General features: G+C 41.2%; 1 protein-coding gene across 1 annotated transcript in view; it reads right to left on the bottom strand.

Annotated features, from left to right (window-relative positions):
* The window catches only part of LOC133138709 (membrane-associated guanylate kinase, WW and PDZ domain-containing protein 1-like), a 65,672-nt gene extending 51,641 nt beyond the window's left edge, over positions 1-14,031 (bottom strand). Inside the window, exons 1-4 of the mRNA XM_061257679.1 lie at positions 13,953-14,031; positions 5,201-5,344; positions 2,988-3,207; positions 1,337-1,419 (exon numbers count right to left, since the gene is read on the bottom strand). Of these exons, the coding sequence (XP_061113663.1) occupies positions 1,337-1,419; positions 2,988-3,207; positions 5,201-5,344; positions 13,953-14,031 (526 nt within the window). The remainder of the gene's footprint in view (positions 1-1,336; positions 1,420-2,987; positions 3,208-5,200; positions 5,345-13,952) is intronic.
* Positions 14,032-14,572: the final 541 nt, after the last annotated feature.

Here is a 14,572-nt window from a genome sequence, read left to right as displayed (position 1 = left end):
TGATCATGTCATTTTAAAGGAAGAGTGCTTTTTGAATTATGCAATAATACGTGAGAAGGGGTACCTTACCGTGAGATCACGGCAGAGATCAGTTCAGCAGTGCCAATATTGCATGGTACGGCACAATATCGAGTGTATTATTGCAATCATATAACAGTTTTACCAAGACGTTTATAAATAAAATGTAAAACATTTAAAGTACGATACAGTAACTCTTCAAACTTGTATTATGCGGTTTTAATGACAGAATGGAGCTCTTCTGAAGTGTTGCTAGGTTACGAGTTTACGATATCTCCGATGCAATGAATCAACCAAGCGTAAACACAGTGAATTGGCTACAATGTTAGGAGTTAGCGGTGCTTTTTCGGGAGATAATGGCACTCCTTGGAATATCTCTCAGTCAATCACAATGCAACGCCATAACTAACTGTTGTACAATATCAAATATCAGGTAGGCATTGCTTACTTTATATGATATTCTAGGGCAACCATTTAACTGTGAAACTATCCGTCAGTCATATCCATGTGCTCCTTCATCATTACTATTGTTTAAGAAACCCACAAAGTTGGAAACATTCTTATGTAAACAGTCTGCAGATATATACATTATTTTAACTAATCATTGGTGTACCAATCAAAACATGAAGTGACTGTTCATCTGGTCTCTCATAAACACACACACACACACACACACACACACATGCATGCTTAAACAATACATTTTATTATGTGCAACTATGGAAAAAGGAAGCATTATGATCTACTATGTACAGGTATTCAAGAGAGTTAGTCACTCAATCAGAAATCAGAGTGCACACCACAGAGGCCTGGTTTGGCTGCTGAAGGTCAATTGCACCACCTATGGGTGTATACAGATTTCTGCAACCCATCAACCACTATGCCTGCTCAATTGTAGCAATGTTTTTGAAGCCTATTTATTTCCAATTTGATTATATTTGAGGGTGTGGTCACTGCAGCACATGTACAGCAGACCTGGGTCAAATATGCACTTATTTTGGATTTAAATACTTTTCTGTGCTCAGTTGATCTTGCCTGGTGCAAATAAGCCAACTAAGAGGACCAGAAGGCGTGGTTTGCAGTTTTTGAGAGCATTTAATAGGTTCCAATACACAAGACAAGCACAGTTGAGCTTAGAAAAGTATTTTAATCCAAAACAATGGTGAATTTGATGCACAGTCCGTACTGTACAATGAGATGGGAATGACAAGCACAATTTCCTCTTTGGCCAATTTTTCAGCACTGCATAATCCACTCTGCGGCCCACAGTTGGGGCTGGGCATCGAGATTCATCTTGATAAAAGCAAAAATGGCTCACCATCATCTTCGCATTCTTCCAGGGGCTTCTGGGGCTTCTCCACGGTCCGAGGGTCAATCCAGGATGTCGTCTTTGTGTTGTGGCTAAAATAAGAAGAAAACAATTATGTTTTAGTTCATAGCAGCTGGAAAAATACAATTACTAATGAATAAAAGTAGTGCTGTCATAGTATCAGTTATTAAAAATGGCTCCGTCCTACATTGCCTACTAATTTTGGGCCGTCAAATTCAGATTCCATAGTTACATTTACTATATTTGGAATAGGAAAGAAAATTAAACCTTTGAATTGTAAAAATGTATGTATAATCACATGTGCACTTGCTCCCTGTTTGAAAATGTTACCTCTTGCTTCTGAATGAACAATTTTTTCACTTGTGTATAGCTGGTTAACTAGCCAAACACAGGAAAGCTCACGCTCATACATATGGTAACAACATAGCCAAAAACGTGAAAATACTGGTGAGAACATTCATTCCTTTTGCGGAACTACTCAAAAGATTTGTTTCTTTGCCTCACTTGTTCATTCATGCACTACTTCCAGAAAGACCAAAACATCGCCCTGATCATTTTTCATTCACAGCATATGAGGTGTCCTCTCAGACCAACGGTAACAGGCCGATTGTTTACATTTATCAAAATGACTTGTGTACTGAAACAATCAGTGGTATCATTTATTTTTGCCAAATCTTAATAAAAAAATAAAAAAATAAACAATATTCCTCTGTCCTATGATCCTATGCAAACTTGTAGAGTCACTTTCTGGTAGAAATGCAGCCAACCAGAAGATACTAAAATGCTACCCTAGAAAGGGTGGAAGTTCTGCCAAGCATTGAGACAGACAGCAAAAGGTAAAAATAAACCATTTGAGGTTGAGGTCTCAAATCTTAATTTTCGTGCAGTTTTCTTTAATTTCAGTTTAAACCAGGAAATCAAGTCACACATCCACTAGATGTCCCCAGTCTAGCAAAACATAGAACACGGGTCATTTAGAGTAGGGGTGTCAAACTGAATTCCCAGGGGGCCGCAGTGTCTGCAGGTTTTTGTGGTTTCCCTTCAATCAGCTGTCGATTTAGTCCTTGAGAACAAGGTATGTGGATTCTTTAGCCAATCAATGATTTGAATGAACCACGGGTGCTGAGAACAACCCGAAAACCAGCAGACGCTGCGGCTCTGCAGGACTGGCACATGGTTTAGAGGATTTTACCAATCACAACGTACTGACGGGAGGCAAACTGTGGATGTTGTTGGCAAAACTTTGGCGGGACTTCTCCTTTTAAGAGTGGCTATCTAGTGAGGGCCTTCAAGTGGCGACTTATTGCTCCCCCTTGTGGACACCCAAGAGTATTTCCTGGTAAGCACTAATGATGCAATTTCAACATTTTCATGTACATTTTGCAATACATATTAAAATACATTTGAATACCTGTTGTTTTTTGGAATGGAATATTCTTAATTTTTGGTTTAGTTGCCGACCCTCAAATCCAAATCTAGCCCTGGTTTTCTTTTCTCCCAGGTAACTAGTGCTACTAATTTGGCCAGACTTTATTCACACCTGACTACCAGATAAAAGGAGGGTAGAAAACCAGCAGTGGAGGAGCGTAAGTTGCTGAACCCCGTGCTAAGGTAAGTAAGGCGATAAGCGAGTGCATACTCTATGAAGTAGACCTCTCCGTTCTCAGTGTAAGCCATCTCCCAGTTGTCAGGCAGAGGCCCCAGGGGGTCCTCTTCCTGGGGAGGCTGGGGGTGTCCGTGTGTCTGCTGGGAGCTTTCCGTGGTGGAGGCCGAGGTGCCACTCAGACCGTAGGAGGGAACTCTCGGTCGCGGCGGGTACGGCCTGGCGACAGACCGCTCGTCCCGTTCGCTGGGGTCTCCTGAGCGAGACGGCAGGGGTTTGGGGGACAGAGTTAGCTTACAACTGGTGAAAAACATCAATACTAAATAATTAATCCCAAAAACATTCTCATTATGACATTAATTAAATCACCCAGAGTATGATATTGTGTAACGTCCTGAATGAGCAGAATACCCCCCAAGAGCCCTTTTTCACAGTAAAGGTGCAATTGTCAAACTCTTGCAGTAACTCAAGGTGCTACCAAATTAGGGCATGTCCAATTTAATTTCAGTAATTTGAGCCCAGGCATTGCCACTGCAACGCGGTTGTAATACAGAGGCTGGTTTGAGAAGAATAAATTAACATGGGTGTGATGGGGGTTTGGTTTCGTTGAAAGCTAAACCCCAGTTTATTAGCGCCACAGACAACCGCTAATGTTGTGGTAGCCAAAAAGCAAGCACAACTCCACAGGATGAGTTTTCCCAGAATGCCCAGGAGCGGGAGGCACTTGCAGAGATACCCTCTGGTCAGCCTCTCCATTGTGCTGCTGCCACTCCAGAACCTCAAAATGGAAGGCGGTGTGGATTTACGATATCGGCTTTTTTGTTTCTGTGCTGTCACTTCATTTAATGCCATATTTAAAATGAACCGAAACATTTTGCCATTTCAGACAAGCACTTGATAAGATGAATGTACACTCTCTATGGGAACAGTCAACCAGCCCAGGCTCTCTAATGCGCTCTGTGCTTCTGCAATCTCCAATCACAACTGCCTCTCTCTGATGAAAATCCTGTAATGTGTCCTCTGTGAGGTCTATGTCACATTGAAGGTATATGGCTACGTAGCACGCCACAAAGAACATGCTGATTTCTGAGGGCTTTATTGTGATGTACCACCCGATGCGTCCAAACATCTGAGAGACATTTTCAGTTGCAAAGATATTTAGATTTGCTCATTGGCCTAGCTGAGTCAAATGCACGATTACAAAAGAAAATTCCGTGTTCTGGGCTCAAGGGTATGGAGTAAGAGTTCTGGAGTAACCTTTTAACAAATTTGTGTCATACGCTATTTAACAGGCATAGAGCAGGTCACCCACCTTCCTAGTATTTCTCATTCAAGTAGCTTACAGTGCACTATAATTATAAACAGCCAACATTGGACTGGATGTACACATGTACATACATACACTGAGCACTTTATTAGGCAGACCTGTATACCAGCTTGTTCATGCAAATATTTAATCACCTAATTATGTGGCAGCAACTAAACGCAAACAAGCATGCAGACATGGTCAAGAGGTTCGGCTGTTTTTCAGACCAAATGTCAGAATGGGGCAGAAATGTGATCTAAAATGACTTTGACTGCAGATTGATTGTTGGTGCCAGACAGGGTGGTTTGAATATCTCAGAAACTGCTGATCTCCTGGGATTTTAATGCACAAGAGTCTCTAGAGTTTGCAGAGAATGGTGCGAAAAACAAAAAAAACATCCAGTGAGCAGCAGTTCTGCAGACAGAAACACCTTGTTAATGAGAGAGCTTAGTGGAGAAGGGCTAGACTGATGAAAGCTTACAGGAAGGTGACAGTAACGCACATAACCACACTTTACAACAGTGGCATGCAGAAGAGCATTTCTAAATGGATAGGATACAGCAGCATAAAGTCTAAAAAATAAGTCTAATAAATACCTAATAAAGTGCTCACTGAGTGTACATATATGAAATTATTTACAGTACAATGTGTTGAGGGACAACTGACAATCGGGTACATGCACTCAGAATAAGAACTGCACAGGCATATACGCCCCCACAGAGCTAGAAGTTATTTGCAAGAAATTGTAAAAAAAAGAAAGAAAAAGAAATTGTAAGAAGGGAAAAATGATGTAACCGTGAGACATACTAACACAGACTTGCAGACGCACACACACAGGCACACACCGACACACAACAGACAAGCGAGCACCTATGTGCGCATGCAGGCACACGCACACGCACACACACATAGACACATACACACACGTGGCGTGCGGTTTCACCTGAAAAGCTATTGTTCATTTCAGGAGCGTTGTCGGCGTAGTCATCGTCTGCAGGCACTACCCCAGCATTTTGTGAGTCATTGCGGGGCTGGTGTGCTTGAAACCTGGGGGGGCTGTCTGTCACAGCAGCATCACTGGAGATCACTGCCCCACGAGGGGCAAGGCTTGGTGGTTTGGAAGCTCCACTCCATTACAGACACCTAGGCACCAGAAAGACAAAGACATATTCTCAAAAGAAAGGTGGCCATTTCGTATTTTCCATATGGCAAACAAAGAAAACAAAGGCTAATTATTTCCTGAAATACACCACACGTTTCAATATGCGTCATGAAAATATTTCACTTGTATATGCAAAATTAGAATGAACCCTATGCATGCTGCCCCCTTGTGAGTCATCGAAGTCCCAAATTATTGTTGCATTCGTATTTCTATAACAATATAAACCGTAATAAAACGGCTAAAATGGTGATGTCTGATTGTTAAACAAAACTCTTCGCTAACAAGAACAGTGGTTTACATGCTTTAGATTCCCAAAATAGGGCAATAAAACTCCAGCCTACCCCTGGCTACACTCACAGTTTACAACCCTGACCTCGCAACAGACTCAGACAATAAAAGGCATATTCTAACAATCCTTAATACCATTTCTCTACATCAAAAAATCATGTTCCAATATAAGAACAAGCATATACAATTCAGTAGTTGCATGAATAAACACACTTCACAGCTAACTTTTATTGCACATTCGGCCAACATATTTCCAGTTTGGTAGAAATATAAGTTTGTTTAGCAAATTATTTGAAAAAGACATATTTATGAAACCAAATATCCCACCTGGTTATGAAGCTACGACTGTTTTCTGACTAACGTTGAACTTTATTTCATAATCTGTTCAACCATTTTCGAGAAAACTCTATTTGCTGAGATTATACCTAAACGAATGTCGTCTTGAACTGTTTCTTGTTGTTGTGTAAATGCATTGCTAGGTCATTTCAGTACCGAACTCAGCAACAAGGTATCATGTGTCAAATGCAGGTGATGGACAGTTTAGAACTATTGCTGTGTTCGCATAGCAGAATGAATATACAGTCGTGTGTAATTACAGGATTTGGATACAGGTAAGCCTGTAATTCTACTGGCCTAACAGGGCTAAAGGGGCTCTGGTTAACCTAATTTAGAAATAGTTTCATTTAAGTTCCATTTAAATGTGATGCAGGTAAAGTAATCTTTTTGGAGAGCTTTTTGGACACTTTGGACATGCTTTCTAAAAACAATCTCTCATATATGTGAATATATATGTTACATTTTGTAACAAAAAATATGTTTTCATAGAAAAATTCTGATCATTCATGTGTCTGGACAAGAGGATATGCAGATGTGTTGTACTTGGAGAGTATCTTTACCAAATTTTGTACACAAGTTTGTGCACAAATATGAAGTAGTTCTGGGTTGGTCCTTGATTGAAATTGAGAGATTCAGTGCTTACCTATAAAAACTATAAAAAAAAGACGTTTTGTAATGTCTTAGTATTAGTATTACACTATGTACATGTTCTTACATAAATTTGTTCTGTCACAAATTTCTGAATGGTACAAGCCTCTTCTTCAATGTAAGCCTTCAACCGTGTGTGCAGTAAATAGTTTTTGAGAAATTGACACTTCTGGCAATGTAGAAGGGGTTAAATTATTATTATTAATTATCATTTAAGTGATTTGTCCATTGTTTCTACTCCAGAGCAAAAATCAGACTGCCTCTGCTGAGACTTAGATGTCAGCTTTCCCATTATGTTAAATGTGCTGCTGACCCATGTCACAGCTACCTGCTAGCTAATGTTATTTTTATTACTGCACCATAGCTTCCGTGGGAACACAGATGATTTTGCACAACAGAGCAAAATGCACTAACCAAAGCGCATCAGAAAGATCCAGGAATGCCAATAATCCATCATGGATGACCAAAGGGGAACAGCAACAATGGAGGATTGCACCATTACCCAAGCCAAGAAGACAAAGGTCCACACACACACGTATCATGCTCACTTAATCATTGTACCATTCATTAAATTCATTAGGGCTGCATAGTGGTTAAGGTACATAACTGGGACCTGCAAGGTCGATGGTTCGATCCCTGGTGTAGCCACAATAAGATCTGCACAGCCGTTGGGCCCTTGAGCAAGGCCCTTAACCCTGCATTGCTCTAGGAGAGGATTGTGTCCTGCTTAGTCTAATCAACTGTAGGTCGCTCTGGATGACAGCATCTGCCAAATGCCATTAATGTAATGTATGTAAACTGAATGCTCAGAAGAAACCACAGAGAGACTTCTGCACACATTCTCCGGGGCCCCATGATGCTGGTATAGCATGAGTCTGAACCTATGCTGGCCTAGATGTGTCCTCTGTCCTTTCTTTAGTCTCCACAAAACAAAACTCAGATCTCCGATCCCATTCAGTGAGCATGGAGCACAGACAGGACTGACAGCTGAACACTCAATAACAGCAATAATAAAAAAAATCCAGATAGCCTCATTAAATAGGGGAGAAGAAGAGATGAACAAAACAGTGGAGTACTTCATCATTATCTTGTCTAGACACACAGACCGTTTGATACCCATCTCTTCAGGGCAATCTTAAAACTATCCTCTGCAGAGGTTGTTCAGGCAGACGGGCAGTTCATTCCTTTGAGCAGTAGTAGCATTTCAAAATAAGCTGCATTCTATTAGAGTGAATTGTGTCTTCCACCCTGTCGCCACATGGTGCTCTCTCTGCTCGACTGCTCGCTGTTACTCTGCATGTCCTCTGGAACGGATCAGACCATCAGCAGCCTTCCCTACCGATCTGCCCCAGAAATATTTGTCTGCCTGGATTCAAATATTGGCATAAATTGAAGCTTCCTTAAAATAGATGTTACGGGTGAACTTTGGTTTCAGCGCTCAGTGGGGACAGGACGTTATTGGAACAGGAATAAAGTAAACCGTTCTGTCCAACTGACCTGCTGGAACATGCAAGTGTGTACTTCACTGAGATAAGTACAGGTTTGAGCTGAGCTCTACTAAATGCAGGCAGGAGCAAAGCTAACCCATATTAGTGTATCTCACCCCCTCTTGCTTTTGGCTGCATTTGGCTCACATTATCTCAGCGGAGAGTGCTGTTGTCACCAAATGTAGGCAAAGCCATTTGGCCTGTAAGAGAGGTTATCAACTGTCAGACCACTTTGGAAAAGCCTGCTGCTTGATCCAGTCAATTAAGTTTAAAGGGATAGTTTTGATATTATTTCAGTTTCAGTGTGTGTTTTTGGATTGGCCCAGTACAGTTGGTACAGTTTGTTTGTGCAATTACATATTTTTTGAGGGTTACAGAAGTTTCTGATGCCCTGCTGTCTTTACAATGGCTGGTATCAGGACAGTTGAATGGTCAAATACTAATAACATATGGACCAGAACAGGCCATTCAGCCCAGCAATGCTCGCCTTTTCCAACCAGCAAGATGTACCTACTGCTGATTTTGCCAAAATATGCCCCCTCGTTCTGCTAAACAAGCTCACCCTGAAGACAAACCCCTGTAGTTGACTTTGTTAATCCCTTTAATTAATTTACAAGCCTCAGTCAAATCACCCTTAAGTCACTAAGCTTGAGTATCTGCAGTCGTTCTCATACATATATTTTGTTATATACAAGGAATCAGTAGCTTGAGTTTAAGTATCTTGAGTCTTTCTTCATACATATATTTTGTTATATACAAGGAATCAGTAGCTTTATAGTTACAGTACTTGAAGTGCAGTGAACACTTGCAGCCAAATGCCCCCATACCAGTTGGGTGACCAGAAGTAAACAGTCAAAATGCAGGACAAACAGTAAGATTTTGCAGGACAATGCAGGAGAGATAGATAACGTCCATTATTTTTAGGCTACCAATGCAATATGAACTTTGATAAAATGCATATCCCACCTGCAGTTACACTCTTGTCAACTAGTCAGCACACACACAGAGCTTGAATAACTGACAGACTTCAAAATAAATTGTTAATGTTATAGGCATGGCCAAGTTCAGTCTTTATTGATACATAATTTAGATAATAATGAAAAATAATAATGAAGGAACAGTCAGCAATCACAGCTATCCAAATCCTGACCTGACTTTATAATTAGGCATAAAATAAAATAAAATATCTTCTCACCTGGACATGAATTAGATGGTTAGGAGGTTTGAAAAGTAAAATCTGCTTTAGTACAACCACAAATTTTCCTTGCAATCTCGGAGTCACAGTCAGCTGAAGTGCATGAATGGGATTGGTGCACAGTGTGATACACGCTTGTTATCTCAGCTGCAGTGACTTTGTCTGTCTGGCTATTATCTTTGGGTTTAAATAGAAATGCATCCATAGACCAGGGGACAGTATCACAAAGCAAGATTACTGAGTTAGCTGGACAACTGCACTGAGTAAATCTTAGAATCTTCCTAAATCTGGAACACAGACTGAAAACAAATCCAGCAGTCCTGGGATTTAGTCAATGCAGTTACTCAGCTAACTCGGTAATGCTGCTTCAAGATACAGGCCCCTGGACGTTTGCTTTTGCAATGAAACCTTCCGGTGAGACTCTCATGTTCATAGCCTATTCTCCTCCACGCAGAACTGAAAACAAATGTACCAAAAGATGCACAAGGCTCTCTGAGCATCACCTGGGACTGGCCCCATGCAGGCATGTGCCATTTTCCATTCTTGGTCATAATGGCATGTTCTTTTATAATACCCATCTTGAGATATTTGTGGCTCATTTCACTATGTACCTTGCTGATATTTTTTGACAAAAGAAGACCGAGTTAATTTATGACCAATCCAACTGCGATACAGTATGAGGTAACGTGCAGACAAGAGGAGCGAAGCTAAAACTTGAGTGCAGAGACCTCTAAGCAGCAGAGATTAGTATTGGATAATATTCAAGATTGATTGTTAATGTTTGCGTTTGCGCATTTATTGTTTGGGTGTCCTGCCCATTTCGCAAATGACAGCAGTGCTATCGTGCGTCCCAGACCTGGGTCAAATACGCATTGTAATTGTTTTGGATTCATTACACTTTTCAAAGTTTTACTGAGCTTGTCTGGTGCATCGGAACTCATGAAATATTCTCAAAAAGTGTGACCTTCTGATCTTCTTGGTTGACTCAGTTGCACCAGGCAAGATCATTTGAGCACAGAAAAGTATTTGAATCCAAAGAAAATCAGTTTGACCCAGTGTAACATGACATGTCATTTAGCTGATGCTATTATCCAAAGCAACTTACAGTTGATTAACACAAACAGAGAACAGTCCCCTTGGAGCAATGGGTTAAAGACCCAAGGGCCCAACAGCTAAGCAGACCTTTCTTGGCTACACCGGGGACAGAACCACCAGCCCTGAGGGTCCCAGTCCTGTATCTTAACCACAATGCTACAGGCTGCCACACCACCTGCATGCGTGCTGTCTGGGCTGTGTTAGCTTGTTAGTGGAGAGGATAATAGTCTAACTGGGGTGTTTAACATGGTCTGCAGGGGAGAGGGGAAGATGCCAATGGCCTGTGGAGTGAGGTAGCAAGCAGCTTAAAGCCGTGCCTGTAAATAAACACAGACACAGGGGCAAGTCAGAGGTAGCATCAGGACAGAAGAGTTGGCTATTCGTTTAACCCTCTTATTGCCTGCATTGTTAGTATGTGTCCCATCCCCACAGGGTCAAAAATTATCCCAACCTCTTTGGACCTCCTGTGATAAAGCGTCTATATGAAACGTTACATTGAATCAATATTTTTCACTCATCAATAAATTGGAGATTTGACCTGTTTTCCGACTACACTCCGGAGAGACTGTATTACACCGCTCGTTTTTACTACAAAACACTCAAAATTGGTTTTGTGCTGGAATAGATGTGCAGAGCTTAACCTCAATTATGACTTCCGACTTCATAACTGCATGGTTAAAAAAAGACCATCTTTATACCCTGTTGGTATACTGTTTATGTAAAAATACTTTTTCTCATGGTTGGGTCACTCCAGGAAAAGTAATTAAATTTCATGCTGAAAAGAATTACATTTCCGGGGTTTCCAATGCTGTTTAATTCAGGATATGGTCATGTTGGATAACGGGAAGGTTATTGGCAGCTTGAGCACATAGTAATGCACTTCAGTGCCACATTATTTTCTAATTTCTCTTGTCTGCATGCATGTTTTATGTTGCTGTTTGCTAACGTTGGTAAATTCACTCTTGAGTTGTGAGCTACTTCGGCTGAAATCACCGACAAAATTTAAAAGGTTATTTTCTGAACATCTGTTTAGAAACAGATCTGGGAATATGATTGAATATGTTTCTCAATGGTTAATAGACAGGTGGTGAAGAAAAGAGAGCAGTGTGTAAAATAGCTTACCTTCATACGTTACTGTTTCAAGAAGAGCTGCAGCCTACATCAATGAACTGGAAGTTCGTTCCAGACAGGAAGTTGTCGTCTATTCCCAGAACTTCACCATCTGGAAGGGCACAGGCAGTGCCTGGGGAAACCAGGACATGGAGGAGATCATTTTCCTGTCGAAGCAATGGCTCATCGCAAGCAGGCTTCACCAATGTGTCCATAAGCAGACACCTGTGTTCACAATCACTGTGTGTGTTCCTTCAGTGTGCATGGCCTTCCTTAAAGATTATTACTTAAAGGCACAATAGGTCATTTTGTACTTCTAACGGTCAAGAGAGGAATAGCAGCAACAAACACTTTCAAACCACAATACTGTTTATCCCTCCCCCTTTTCTGTAAACACGCTGATGTTGAAACCCCATTGGCTGTGGCAATTAGAACCAATTTGCAACCAATGACCTTGAATTACTGTACAGTTATACAATATTTTGGTACAGAGTGTCGGGCTGTCAGCTGTATATTTTCAAACCCCAATTTAAGGACTATAAACACAGGCAGAGGGTGAGTCAACATGTTAGTGAGCCTTTTTCAATGATAGGAAGGGATTTACAATGATCTCGTAACAAAAAATCATACCTATTGTACCTTTAAGTAATGATAGAAAATGAACATATGGGAGTGTGTACATGCTAAAAATACTTCTAATACATTTAATTGATCATCTTTAATTGATAACCCTTACATATCACAATGGCATTGCACAATATACATAACATATACACACATACTGGTGTATTAACCCTTTAAGGTGTAAGATCATAAATATGTCATTACAATGTTCTTAACTGAATGTTATAATGCAGATGAAGTTCTAGAACACTGACTAGAACACAGAAGCTGGACAAATCATTCCAACCTATTCTTCAAGGGTTAAAACTGCTTAAACTGGATCCAATAGAATAAAAATAAAAGACTAGGCTCAATGATTTTTGCGCAGTTCATTTGCAACAAGATAACCTATTTCCTTGTGTCAGACAGGAATAACAGCACTGTCCACACCAGCTAAAGAGGGAGGGGTAGGGGCAGGTGGCCATGTATCTGATCCTTGAACACCTGACAGACACACACACGGTCCCACCCTGTTTCAGCTCAACTCATTCTCACACGCACACACACACACACACACACACACTGAACAGTATCAGAACAAAGACTACAATAGACTGCTACCTGGCTTGGGCTCTGGCAGATGGCTGAGGCTCAGATCTCTCCCTGACTAACAGACAGCAGGTAGCGAATGTAGGAAGCACTGATTAGAGTAGTCAGACACAAAGGTGTCCATACAAAATGGTGAATATGCATTATTCAGAATATTCTGCTCGTTTGTTTTCAAAGGACAAAGGACTCAGAAAGGATATTTTGAGCCATGGAGTCTGTACATACTATTTCAGTTACTCCACCAAGCTGGAGATACCGTTTTTTGCGTGGTGCTTTCCTGCAAACTGCATTATTTTGTCATTGCAGCTGCTCCCCAAAATAATTACTCTTGTCTGCTTTCCAAGAACATCAGAACTGTGACTCATTTCTAACACACCTCAAAAGGAGATCTGTGAGGTCAGCAGACAGTGCACCCTCCTTGTGGATTTTTCCACTTTACCCAGACAGGGGAAAGCAGAGAGAGCTACAGATAGAGATGAGATCCCAGAACAGAACTGGGCACTGTGAACACAACTGAACCCCTGGCCACAAGGGGAAGATTAGCATATGAAATAAATGCCAGCTACCTGTCAAACTGCGACACTCTCCCGTCTGCAAATATTCAAAAATCATGTTTGAAAGAGGTGAGCTGAACAACTGCTGTCGATAATAAAAACACTTTGTTATTTAGTTGACACTTTTATCCAAAGCTATGTACAATTGATTAGACTAAGCAGGGGACAACCCCCCCTGGAGCAATGTGGTGTTATGGGCCTTGGTCAATGGCCCAACAGCAGCGTCAATCTTATCGTGGCTACACCAAGGATTGAACCGTCAACCCTGCTGGTACCAGTCACATACCTTAACCACTAGACTACAGGCAGCTCACAGACAAAATAAAACGTTTTGAAATCCCAAAAGTGGTGGCAGTATTGTAATGTACGCTCTAGATTTTCAATTCGACATTTTCACATATGGATGAAAATTTCCACATGCAAAAACAAAACATGTGAGATGAAATTCCACACACGACTGACTTTTTCAATAGTGAGGTACAATTTGCATGTGCCTTGAAATTACTTGCTCTCATCTTCTAAGTGGGATTATTTTTGTAGCTCATGTGTACTCTTCACATGTTGGGTGTTTTTGAACATGTGATTTTTTTTTGTTAGGGTGTTCCCACCTGTCCTGTTTCCACCAGTAGGCCCCTCCTGCTCATCCAGAATGCCACCGCTCACTTGATCCGCAACCTCCCAAAGCATCCTCATGCCACCTCCTTCTCACCTCCCTCCACTGTTCTGTTCTGTTGCAGCCCACATCACATTTGAAACCGTGGTCCTATCCTATCGGTTTGCTAAGCGGCCTAGCTTCAGGAGATCATCACACCTTATAGACCAGTTAGACCCCTTAGTTTTGCAACCTCAGCACACTAATGTTGAAACCCCCCCACCCCACGTCATTGGCTGTGGCAATTAGGACCAATTTTCAACCAATGAGCTTGAATTGTTGTACGGCTATACAATGTTTTGGTACAGTGTCGGTCAGTCAACTGCATATTTTGAAATATGCAAATTTAGGGAGGGTGAGTCAACATGTCAGTGAGCCTTTTTCAATGATAGGAAGGGATTTACAGTGGCCTTGTAACAATGTTTTAATACACAAATCTTACCTATTGTACCTTTAAATCATGCCTCGCTTCCCCCTTCCCCTGATGTTCTCTCGTACTTCTTCTGCCAACAGCGGGCTACTCCAACTGTGATTCATTACTTGTACTCTGCCCTGAACAAGTATTTGATTTGATAC

The sequence above is a fragment of the Conger conger genome, chromosome 10 (assembly GCF_963514075.1).
Source record: "Conger conger chromosome 10, fConCon1.1, whole genome shotgun sequence".
Taxonomy (NCBI): domain Eukaryota; kingdom Metazoa; phylum Chordata; class Actinopteri; order Anguilliformes; family Congridae; genus Conger; species Conger conger.
This window is presented reverse-complemented; position numbering and strand designations above follow the sequence as displayed.